The sequence below is a fragment of the Centroberyx gerrardi genome, chromosome 5, assembly GCF_048128805.1.
Source record: "Centroberyx gerrardi isolate f3 chromosome 5, fCenGer3.hap1.cur.20231027, whole genome shotgun sequence".
In the NCBI taxonomy this organism is placed as follows: domain Eukaryota; kingdom Metazoa; phylum Chordata; class Actinopteri; order Beryciformes; family Berycidae; genus Centroberyx; species Centroberyx gerrardi.
This window is the reverse complement of record NC_136001.1, coordinates 17,262,025-17,274,314: the sequence shown is the minus strand read 5'-3', so window position 1 is coordinate 17,274,314 and position 12,290 is coordinate 17,262,025. Positions and strand designations below refer to the sequence as shown.

The window sequence follows — 12,290 nt, the reverse complement described above, 5'->3', positions numbered from 1 at the left end:
GGCCTTATCACGTCTTGTTCTTAATCTACATTTTGGAAGTGCCAATTGGGACCTGACCTCAGGCTGCGATCTAAAAGGTCTGTGATATAGCTTGGTGCCAGACCCATCCATGCCTTAAAAGTGATCAGTAAAATCTTAAAATCAATTCAGAAACTAGCAGGTAACCGATGTAAAGATGCTAAAATTGTGTTAATCTTATTTTATTAATCTTTTATTAATCTTATTTTATTAATCCTGGCTGTTTCATTTTTTCAAGCTTGGGACAAGAGAGAGAAATACAGAGAGTTGCAGTAGAACAGATAACAGCATGGATGACTTATCCAGATCACATATACCCTCTCTGCTTTAGCTTCACAATAACAAAAACTCTGTAGTAAGTAAAACTCTCAAGTAAAACATTGTAACAACATGACAGGATAGAAAGGCAGTAAAATGCACTGTCGGCTACTAGTGCTGGCAATTAGAGCTAATGTTAGTAGTGTGTTTCTTCATATTACTGTAGCAGAAATACGAAATCAGAGCTGATAGAGTCCTTAGGCCTGATGGATGTATTATCAAGAGTGATGGTTTCAGCCTTGGATTAATGTTAGTTCAGTGCAGATTTGTTGCCAAGGCTCCTTGAGACACTTCAGCAAACTGTGGAGCAGTTAATCAGCACCGCCAATCACACTGGACATGATTGGATTTGAGATTCCTTAGGCTGACTATGTTGCCATTAAGAGTTAACCTGATTGGGTTAGGGATGCTGGCTTATCAACATCTGTAAAGGTGATTGGCTAGCCCTTACTGTATGTGACGGAAGAGTGGAGGTGTTTGTTTATCACTCAGCCTGACACTAATTCTGTCAAAGTCGGGCAGGGAGTTTTTTTTTCTTCAGAAGGGCCCAATCATAATTAACCAAGGCAGCTTCTAATTAGCAGCTAAATAAATCCACGCAGGAAAGACTGATTGGTTCATTTTCTTCAACCATCCACCACCTGTTTTGCTCGATTCATTACCCAATTTGTTAATTTTATCTCCCCATTCTCAAGGTTTAATTAAAGGTTGAAGAGGCCAGAGATGACATTTTGAAAACTCCTTCATTCCCACCTTCAGCCAACCAGGGCTAACCTAGACTGTGTCACTTATGACCCTGTGTGTGTGTGTGTGTGTGTGTGTGTGTGTGTGTTTGAGTGAAAGAAAACATGATCAGTTGTCATCAACACAGTAATAATGATTTAGTGAGAATTGTTAAATCTAAAGAGAATGGTAATACAAATTGACACTTAATTTCCCCGATGTATACGTGGCAGTAACTTGAAATGTTGGAGGAAATAGTTGCTATAAGAGACCAACCATACGATACTATTTGCATCTGTCTGCTACAACAGATAAATACAAAAATCCTTTTCAATTTTGACTCAGAGTTAAAATAATCAGTCTAGGAACCATGTGTTTGATGTATTTGATAGTTGTCCTCTAACCAAATCACCACCTAGATACACGATTTACAATCTATTCATATTTTCCTACCAGACAGATAACAGTATGGCAATGAAAGCGGGATCACGCAGACCAGAGAATATTTGCATTTTCACCCAGTAAGCTTTGTCTGCTCTCTGCTGAAGCGTACGTTATAATCTTTTATGGGGGGGAAACGGGGGGTTGATATTGTCTCTTTCTTTCCAGTTATTGTTGCAGAGATATTTTACCCAATGGCCAGTAAGACTTGAAAGTCATCATAATATTGTTCAACTCACAGACAATCGGACGGTCTAAAAGGCAGACAAAGACACACTACAATCTCTGTCAAAATGTGTGTGTATGTGTGTAGACTTAAAAAATGAAATTATCAGAGTGAATTAAAATCAAGAATAAATTCTTCAGTGTCAATGGAGAATTCAGTAACTTTGCCCACCACAGAAAAGGTCTTCTGATCCCATTTCCTATTATCTTTCCTCTTAGGAAAACATTTCAATGAATAGCAGATATTATTGGTTTTCCCCCCCAGATTTTTTTCATCCTTAGTCGACTGAGAACCTAATGGAGGTATAGGTAGGTAGTTGATCAAACCAAATGGAGGTATATGTAGTCATTAATCATAAAGGTGGCTAAGCAGCACCCTCCACGCTGCCCATTGGAAGGACACAGCATTCACTGACAATGACCATTAGACATTCTTCAGCACTTTTACTTATATCAAGGGCAACAGTGACAAGAAGAGAAATTAACAGGGTGCAGAGGATAGAACAGGGAACAGAGTAGACAAGACTTGGGTAAGACGGCCCGACACTTACTTACCTTTCTTTAAACTGTGAACTCTTATCATATCTCCCTAGTAGTACCGACTCCACTGGAAGAGTCTTTATTAGAGGGGACAGTGTGGGAGGGAACCGTGACTCCGACGGAGCAGGACTGGTGGGCTACTGTTTGGGGGGCGGGGGGATGACCTCTGCCTGACCTCTGTCTCTGTCTTTGGGTGGTTGCGGGGGTGGAGATGTGGGGGTCAGGGGTGTGTCGGGGGCTCGGCCTCGGTGTGCCATGTTAATGATGACCGATGTTCTCCAATTAGACGTGCTGACAGGCCCTAAAGCGCCGTGTCATTAATCACAGAAGTGGCGTGCACAAAGAGAAAATCACACCATGATTTATTGCTCCTCTGCCTCCCTCTCTCACTCTCTTCCCCTCTCTATCTCTATCTCTCTCTCCCTCTCACTATCGCCCTCTTCCTTTCTTTTGTGCTTTGGTGATCTAGGGGGTTCTTGCACTCCTCCGTGAAACTTAATCAATCAGCGGGCATAGGCTCAAAGTGTGACCTATCCGGAGGAGGAACTGCAGGCTGCAGCCAGAGCGGTGACATGGTGAGACACCGTTACCAAACACCAAAGACTTGCAGGGCTTTTGCTGGAGGAGACCGTGGTTCCCAGCCCCGCAGGCCTTTCAATGTCATTCATATTCTTATGAGCAAATATGAATGACACTCATGACAGGAATGGTGTCTTGGCGCATGAAAGTAAGATATGACTCGTGTTGTGGTGAGAGGTGTCTTGATGGGCACGGAGGTCTGACAGCCCTGCAGTTCGGCACTTGGACATTAGTTAAAGGTGAGTGGACTGAGATCATACACGGCACTGCTGAGGTCCACAGTTGGGTCGGGCGGAGGTGGGAGAAAACTGGGGGAGGACAGCTGAAGTCACTGTCACATGCACGGTGCCAGCCCCTGCTCTGTCACATTGACTCACCGTAAAGTATGGTGTCACGTCACTAACACACACAGACAGCCCAGGGGCCTGTGACCGGGAGGACATCAACACCGAGGAGGCAGGGGGGGAGGGATACAGGGGTGGGGGTGGGGGGGTGCAGGACAGGGTGTCAGGGAATGGGGGTAGGGTGGGGCGGGGTGGGAGAGTACTGGGTTTGAGGTAGGTAGACGGGGGGGGGGGGGGGGAGCAGTCCGTACTGTACTCACATAGTCCGAATCCGCTTTCGAATCGTAGTATGAAATGTCACTCTCCTGCGCAGAAAAGAAAAGTGAAAAGACAGGTGATGAGAGAAGATATAGCAGTGCCTATATCAGTCCCGACTCCTCGCGGTGGGAAGCTAGAGAGAGTCATGGTTATATTCGCTCACACTGTTCAGCATGAGAATATAATCAGCATCACAGAACACTGGAGGAGTAGTGTGATGTGGAATGACAGTCATGAAGGCGAGCAGGTAGCTGTTGAGATTTCGAAGGATGTAATGCATTTGGGTAATGTTTTGGTTAACAAAATGCAATGTGATACATGTTCAAACCCGTGTTTGGAACACTGTAGGAACATTTTCATGTGTTGTGGAAAACTTTAAAAAATGTTGTTTTGTGTGGCGCAGCGGTATGAGCTCAGATGTAGCATGGAGTAAAGTGGTCCGTAATGAGAATTGAATAAACTCAAAATATTACTCTCTCTGGGAGTCTTATCAGCGTCAGCTGGCTGTGTTTTGAGTCTTAGCAAACAGCTCTCACAGGAGGAAAGGAAAGGAAAAGAAAACGGAAAAGAATGTAAATTTATGCCATTGTGTTTCCCTACTTGCTCCAATAACCAACTCCAGTTACCAGTCGCCAGCTGAAGCCCCACATTCAGCCCCTCACCCCACCTACAGGGCCCCGGCTTCCAAGATCCTGGCCTCTATCCCCAACAAGGAGATCCAAATCCAGGATCTTAGCCTCGCTGTCGTCCTCTTCTCCCCTGGGCTGGCATCCTTATCTCCAGCAGAGGCAGGCGTGAGGGCGGGCCGGGGCTGCATGCGGCGAGCAGCGTCCGTGGGGCCCGCCTCATTATCATGAGGAGGCTGGCTGAGGACGCGCTCTCAAGGGCACCAGAGTGGCTGACTCTCCCTCTGTGGAAGAGCTGCGGTCATGCTCTGATGGCAGAGGACGGCTGACAGAGAGCCTTCTATTAGCCTTACACACTTACTCACTCTGGCTTATTTTCTCTCAATCTCTGTTTGTCTCTCACTCGCTGTTTTGTTGTTCACTGTTTTCCTCTCTCTCCTGCTGTCCCACACGCGCGCTCTCTGCACCTCTTTAACTCTGTCATACACACACTCGCACATAAACACACACCCCTTCATACACAAATGCTCTCTTCCTCTGTCAACCTCCATCTCTCTCTCTGTTCCTCTCAGTACAAGAGCCTCTAGACACAATGTGATCATGACCAGGGTCTGGGCTGGCCTCCAGTGCTAATCAGAGTCAGTCATCAGCTCAACTCAGCCTCTAACAACTCACTGAAACACAGCCTGATCAAAACTCACACTGACACCAAACATGAGGCAGACCAGCCTGGACACAGCTTGTGTCTTTGGGTAAACGAGAGTGGACAGGAGAGAGGGAGTAGGGGGAGCAGAATCTCCCCCTGCCACATCTCCTCATCGCACCAGCACTCCCTCTGCCTCCCCAACTCTGTTAGAGAGATCAGGAGCAGGGATGGGAGGGAGGCAGCTGAGGGGAAGGATCAGAGCGGACAGATCAGGGAGTACATTGGGTTAAGTTGGAGGGTGAGAATGGAGGCTGAGGTCGGGGCGATGTGGATGGAGGAACAGAGAGGAGAGAGATGGGTGCTGGTGGTGGTGATGGTGGTGGGTGCAGTGGGGAGGGAGCTGCCAGGGCTAAAAATAGCTTGTGCCTCTGCAGAGAGAGAGAGAGAGAGAGAGAGAGAGAGAGAGAGAGAGAGAGAAACAAATAGAGACAGAGAGACTGTGGCAGAGCAACAGCGTTGTTGTGTCTGCCAGTGATGGCAGCAGGATTGATCTGGAGCCCAGTCCTGTTTATACTGGTCCCCCGGTTCTAAAGAGTTTACTCTCCCTGTTGCAGCATTACAACTCATTACTCATGGCTGCTTTCTGTAAATAAACGCTTGGTTCCTGGGACCCAAGGGACGTTGTCCAGCAGCGTTGGGCGCAAATATTTTACTCAAATAATGCATTACTCCTTACTTGTTACTCACCTGATAAAATGTTGACCAATTCTGATGAAAAAAAAATCAGAGGGTGGAGGTGGGATCTCGTTGTTGAATAATTCAACTTCAATCTGATATTTAGACAAATATAACAATTGCTTTTTTGATTGGTTACCATAATATTGTCACTGATATCAAACTAGTATTTCACTAGTAGCTGTTACTTGGAAAATAATAATACCGCACCCAGCCAACAATGGCCTCCAGTGAATTAATTTGTCAAAAAGATTTGCACTTGAGCTTTGTTGTATTAAGTAGTTACTTTTGCAGTATTGTGAAAACATGACCTCTAAACGCAATTACACATGGGCACCTACACCACTCCGTCACTAACGCAGCACCACCTCTGCGTCCACCCACACACACGCTGAGACACACACACACACACACACACACACACTGAAGAGGTGGCTCCATGTGGATGAGTCCTAGGCCACTATGACCCTCTCAGCTGCCCCCAGGGTAGCATGGCCATCTGCTGTGGCTGGTCACAGGTCTCTATGGGCCCAGGGTCTGGGTTAAACACACATCTGATAAAACACCAAGCCAGCAATTAACCCACACTCATCACTCTCCAAGCACAGCCCCGCCTGCTGGCACACACACACACACACACACACACACATTCATACACACATATAAAAACACATAAAAGTATGCTTACACACACTCACACATAAGTACGCACTTGTGAATGCACATATAAGCGTGCATACTCAAACCCATGAGCGCATACACACACACACATACACACGCACGCACACAGAAACTCTTGAGAGATCCCCACAGACACAAAGTGCTATCAGTAAATTAAATCTATCATGCTGAGTGGACCAACAAATTCCAAACAGGAGACAAACACTGAGGTCAGGTGATGATCTCCAGCCCCTCCCCTACATCAATCTTCCTCTGCTTGTCTCCTAGCATCCCTCCTCTCCTCGCCCTTATCTCAATCTGCTTCCTCTCTCCTCCCTTTCCCCAATCTCTCCTCCTTCTCTCCGCCCTGCCTTATCTTCATCTTTCCCAATCTCTCCATCCTCAATACCAGCCTCCTCTCCCAATTTCAGATTTCAGCAAATGCAGCGGCGCGTAGGTTAGATGCCTACTGTTGCTATAGAAACCGCCCCTCTGCTCTAGATTACAATGTGACTTTGTCTCCTCGCCAGGACTACAATGTCTGCTTGTTTTTATGTCTGTCTAGATACACGCCTGCCTATCTTTTGTTTGTTTCTGTGCCTGTCTGTTTATAAGTCTGTGCTTCTGCCAGCATGTTTTCTGTCATTTCTGTCATTCTGCCTTTCTGTTGAAATGTTTGTCTGTCTATGTATTTTTTTAAACCTCATCTTTTGCTTTGTTTTACATTCAAAACCAGCTTTTAGGTGGAAGTCGATGCGTTTAAAGCCTCCTGTCGTGAGAAGACTCTTCCACCAAAGTTTGGCACGCGTGAAGAGGATCTGGATGGATGATTTATATGGTGATGCACAGGGCAACAATATGTGGCTGAAAAATGGTTACACATAGGCTGTCATAAGTAGGGGAATGTGTAAACAGTGAGTGTGAACACCGGGTTTAAATCTTTTGAATTTGAATCTGTGAGCTCTCGATGGACTGGCTGAGACAGGTTGACATTTGAGTCTGAGACAAGCGCTCCATCATGGGTGGGGACAGATTACAGTCATATTCATATCTCCTCTGGACACCTGCTAATGACTTTATAATTACAGAACACACTGGCTGCCTCTGCCGTGCTCTGGGGCGTGCACACACACAGGCGTAAACACACACACACACACACACACACACCCAAGCCGTAGTTCTCTCCTGGCCCCGGTAGTCCAGCAATCATTCCTAGCACCAGTTTCCCTAATGGAAGCTGACATTATATCAAACACAATAAAGGATTTCATTTACTGCTCTTCATTAACCCACGCACACCAGCCCATAAGGTACACACAGAAACACACACACACACACACACACACACACACACACACACACTGCTGACTCAGTATGAAAATGCAACCAGAATAAAAAAACAATGTGATTTAGCTGCAGAATAGAACTGCTTATGTAAAGCTAACCCGTTATGGAGGCATACATTCTAACTCCCTCTGTTTTTCTTATCTCCTTCCCTCCGCTCCAATCTCTCCTCTTGTCTCTACCCATCTCTCTTTCTGTCTCTTGATTTCCACAACCTCCCTATATTCCATCTCTATGTGTCAAACAGTATGAAACTCAAGACATTCAAACTAGATAAACACTTGATGATATTAGGTGGTGTGAACTCTCCAGTTAGTGGGGAAGACAACCATTGAGACTGAGCACATACTCTCTCACACACATTGACACTGATGCGCACGCAACACACAGATATACTACATCAATTTACGTATGTTAAATAAGAAATGATTGACATGCAATTTCATCCGGAGAATGAAATTTAAAGGAAACATACGCAAGGGCATTCGCTCCAAAAGGAGACACGTCAAAATGAAATCACAATATGCCATCAAAAACTAATTTGTTCAGCTCATTTCCTTTATTTCATATGACCTACAGGTTGTCACGGTGTGAAAAGGTGGGCTTATTAAACATGATTTTCAATGCCTATCTAAATCAAACTGAGGTAAATTCATCATAGGCATGTAGAAATTTGTCAAAAAGGACTTTACAGTCACTCTAAAATGCCCTTTAACCATTTTGATCTTGAATTGCAGGGGCTGTCTGTGAATATGAAAGCTCACTTTTGAAAATGCTGTTCTTTGGCAGTGCTATTTGGATTTAGAGAATGTTAAATCCTATCTATTGTTGAATACAGGTATATTGCTTACTTGCAGAAAGGGGGGAATCATAGTACAAGGAGATAAATCACTTTATACTTAGATTGATATACTGTATTACACTAATCTGTACTTAGAATAGAGAGGAGGTCCAGTGGCTATAGCAGGTCTAAGTAGCAGAATTGCACTTTAAAATGCAACCCTTCACTGTAGAGACCTGCAGGCAGATATCTCAGGTCAGAGCAGTATTATGCAAACCAAATTATAGCAAACAATTATACTTGATATATTGAAGAGCTATAATAGCATAAAGAAGACTTGGATGCAATTCAGCCTTTAATCAGACTGTGTAAACTATTTATTTTCATCACCTAAAAATATAATGGCAAACAAATATCCCAGTGCTCGGAAGAGACAGGTAAAGTCCAAACTGCAATCAACTGTTGGTTAGAACAGGTGTAAAAAGAATACTCCCACAAAATGATGTTCTCAGAGGATATCGCAATTAATACAAATGAAGTTTTACATTCTCACTTTGGTGTTTAAGGTGTCTGCAAAATATGGCAGTTGTCCTAAGTATTGAAGGTTGCCAAAATGCCTCTTTATAATGTCAAGTCAATAAAGAGTCAACCAGTAAACTAGAAAATAAACTGTTGGCCTGGAAGAAAGAGAGAGGGAAAAGAAAGAGAGTGAGAGAGAGAGAGAGAGAGAGAGAGAGAGAGAGAGAGAGAGAGAGAGAGAGAGAGTTATTGAGCAAGAGGGAAACTCAGATAAAGGAGTGCAAGACGGAGGAGGCCTTGGGCGCGGCTCCCTCTCTCTCACTCTCTCATTGGCATGCTCTGCATCTCCAGGCTTTTAAGCGATTAGGGAGCTGCTGAGACCATGGCGTCCAAGCATAGCTCCATGCAGATGTTCATTTGTATGCCAATAAACAAATGTGCCCTAAGATTAAAGCTCCAATACACAGTGCAAATTCAGCAAAGTGAATGGCATTCTCCATGCACATCGCATCAGTGTCTTGCTCCTCTCCAGACAGTGCACCATGCCTCCTCTAACTGCACATTAACTTCAAAGACCCTGGGAGAGATGGGCAGAAAACCAAGAGATAGGGGCAGGAGGGAGAGGGAGAAGAAAAAAAAAAACGGCAAAAGAGAAATCTCGTTTGCCCTGAAATTAAAATTAAAAAACACTTATTAATATGTTTAATTTCATGCCCCTGATAATGTGTTCATGGTAGCATTAGGACACATTTAGTATTTCCACTATGCATTATGGTAGTCAGAAATTCTGCATGTGAATCTGCAATTTCAGCTCTTTCAGTCTCTCTTTGTAAACATCTTGCAGGTAACAAAATCTGAAGCGACATCAAGCTCTCCCTCCATCTATCCCTATTTTTCTCTTCCTCTCCTCTGTTCCTCTCTCGCTCTCTCTCTCTCTCTCTCTCCCTCTCTCCCTCTCTCTCATCTCTGTTCTCCCATCTCTTACTTTCAGAGGCTGTCAGTTCCCCTTGGTAAAAGCAGTTAAATCAGTCTGTGAATATTCCAATCCTGCGATAAGGAAGGGAGGCTTTGTCCTGCTGCACTCTGGGTAATGCTGCTCTCCATTGTTGGCTGACAGGGCTCCATTGAGGAGCAGGCTTTAGCCCTGATAGCATCACCACACTGCATGGACACAGTGCCAGATAAAGAGCCTATCCAACATGACACACGCATGCCAACACCTCCCAAACAAGCCCCCAATCTGATCATCAGAGGAGGAGAGGCAGGAAAGAGGTGCTCTAACACCAAATAAAGACAAATAAGATCAACAAGCCACGGCAATATTAACACTATCATTGGAATCCGGGAGGATTTGATAAAAAAAAAAGAATGCAATTCTCCACGTCTAGTCTGTCTGACATGGCTGATCGTTTTACCGCAACCTTAGCTGCAGCGACCAATCACGAACCACCTCCCGCTGAGTCGGGACCTCCCTATCCAATCACGTTGCAGCTTGGTATTACATTAGAACTCCACTCTTATCTGCACAAAATGTTTCCAGGTTCCATTTTTTCTTGGAGGACTGAATACGGCTTTTCATTTTGCTCCTATTTTCCTGCCATTTTACAACTGCTAGTCCATAAGAGGCCCAAAGAGTCACCACCCCCTCTTTACAGGCTGACTGAGAGTGGCCAATCAACAATCAGCGCTGGCCAAAGCAAACCTGTTATTTTCGACCCCATAATCATTTCCATCAGATGCCTTGCTGTCCCTCACAACGCTTTGAACATTCAAATGACACAGAGGAGCCTGCCTCAAGATATCTGAAGACAGGCACCAAGGACAGAAGGGACCTAACACACCAAGCAAACACTAAAACCCAAGCAGGCATTTCTCCACAGCTACAGTGCAGCCAGACTGTCAGTCTGTCACTCCTCACAAAAGGCTCCAAACAACCTGGCCACTCAGACACTCTCACTTTCCTGGAACACCCTGACAGACGCCACATCAACACACAAGGACAACTCGGACACAAAATATACACTTTCGCATGCCAGCGGTTACAGATGTACTGGGACTACCCGGGAATAGGGTCAGTTAAGACAATATGTGTTTATATTAAGATTCAGAAATTGTTCAACTGCTAAAAAAAAAAAATATGGCGTGATGTAATGCTTGACATGTCCGACTCCACAGAAAATCTCTCATCAGGCTACAACATCTGCCCTGCTCTGACCAGAGGGCCAGGAGGGAGCAGGTTCACCCTCTGAAATAACATTTCATGGGTGTTGGTCATGTGTTGCAATGGGGGAATCAAGGTCTGGAGCGTGGCCTGCTGAATTTCTCTGACTATTGATTCCCATCTCCTGCAAGGCAGGGTAATCGATCGCCGGGATTTAGACATGGGGGCCACTTTCTCAACCCTCCCTCCTGGCTAGCATGCTGTATCATGGTTTGCCAAACAACCCCTTTTGAGGGCCTACTGACAGACCTGAACTTTTCTCTCTCTCTGTCTTCTTTTTATTTGTTTCTCATTCTCTGTTCCTGTCCTTCAATGCTTCTTCCATTCTGAGCTTCCATTCTCCGATGCCCCCCCCCCCATTAATTAAAAAGCGTAAAACAGCATGAGTCTTCAAGTGGTCTCTCTCGGAGCAGCAGAGAAACATAAGGGGTGAAAAGTGAAAAAAAAACACAGAGGGGGAGTTAGAGAAAGGAGTCAGAGAAGAACGCGGTAAAAGAAAAAAAAAAGGGAGAAAAAGGGCAGTTCTACCTTGGAGAGGAACACTTAAGCAAATTACAGCTAGGTCTGCAATCAAGAAGCTGAAATTACCAAACTGTTGGGTCACCACAGCAACCAAAGCCAGTCAGCAGAGCAGCCGTGGAGACAAAGTGAGGGGAAGCACCAGGAGGGGAGAAGAGGAGCTGCAGGCACAAGTGAAAATAAGTGAAAATAATAATAATTTATCGATGGCTTGATCAATTGCTAAGCATCTTTTTCACTTTGGTCCAGAACACACACACACACACACTCATACACACCAAGAGTCACCAAGAGTCACTCTCCTGCTTTCCTAGTGCTGTGTCAGTGGGTGTGTTAGGGATAGCGTCCATTATAGATGCATCCCAGTGTGGTGTGTTAGTAAGCTGAGGCAGCTGGACCATCAGATACACTTGATAGAGAGGCGACCCTGCTAAATTGTATACTGTGTTGGATTTTCTCCCGTCCCACCCCCTTCTGCCCCCCCCCTCATTTCTTTTCCTTCCAGTGGTGAGCAGATGGAAGTCCGTTCCATGGCGCGGGATTCGGTGATAACGCTGTTTATGAGTTCCATTACGTGCTTGGCAGGCTGCAAGCACTCTGTCTCAGCGCAGCCATAGGGAAAGGGAAAAAAAAAAACTGCTCACAATGAAAATAGAAGCAGTTTATTTGTGATTATACAATGTGGTTACGCTTATCAGCGTTTGAAATAAGCACTGTGTATTTAAAAAGTGCTCCAATAGCCACACTCCCCACCTCCCCCTCTTGGGCTTCTACTATGGAGGTCCTTTGTTTG

At 45.0% G+C, this 12,290-nt stretch overlaps 2 protein-coding genes across 2 annotated transcripts in view; one reads left to right on the top strand and one right to left on the bottom strand.

The window, feature by feature from the left end:
* cacna2d2a (calcium channel, voltage-dependent, alpha 2/delta subunit 2a) overlaps positions 1–12,290 on the bottom strand; it is a 129,701-nt gene that overhangs the window by 49,733 nt on the left and 67,678 nt on the right. The window contains exon 5 of the mRNA XM_071895165.2: positions 3,449–3,493. Coding sequence (XP_071751266.1) covers positions 3,449–3,493 — 45 coding nt within the window. The remainder of the gene's footprint in view (positions 1–3,448; positions 3,494–12,290) is intronic.
* The window catches only part of LOC139908569 (semaphorin-3F), a 287,062-nt gene that overhangs the window by 249,832 nt on the left and 24,940 nt on the right, over positions 1–12,290 (top strand). The window lies entirely within an intron of this gene.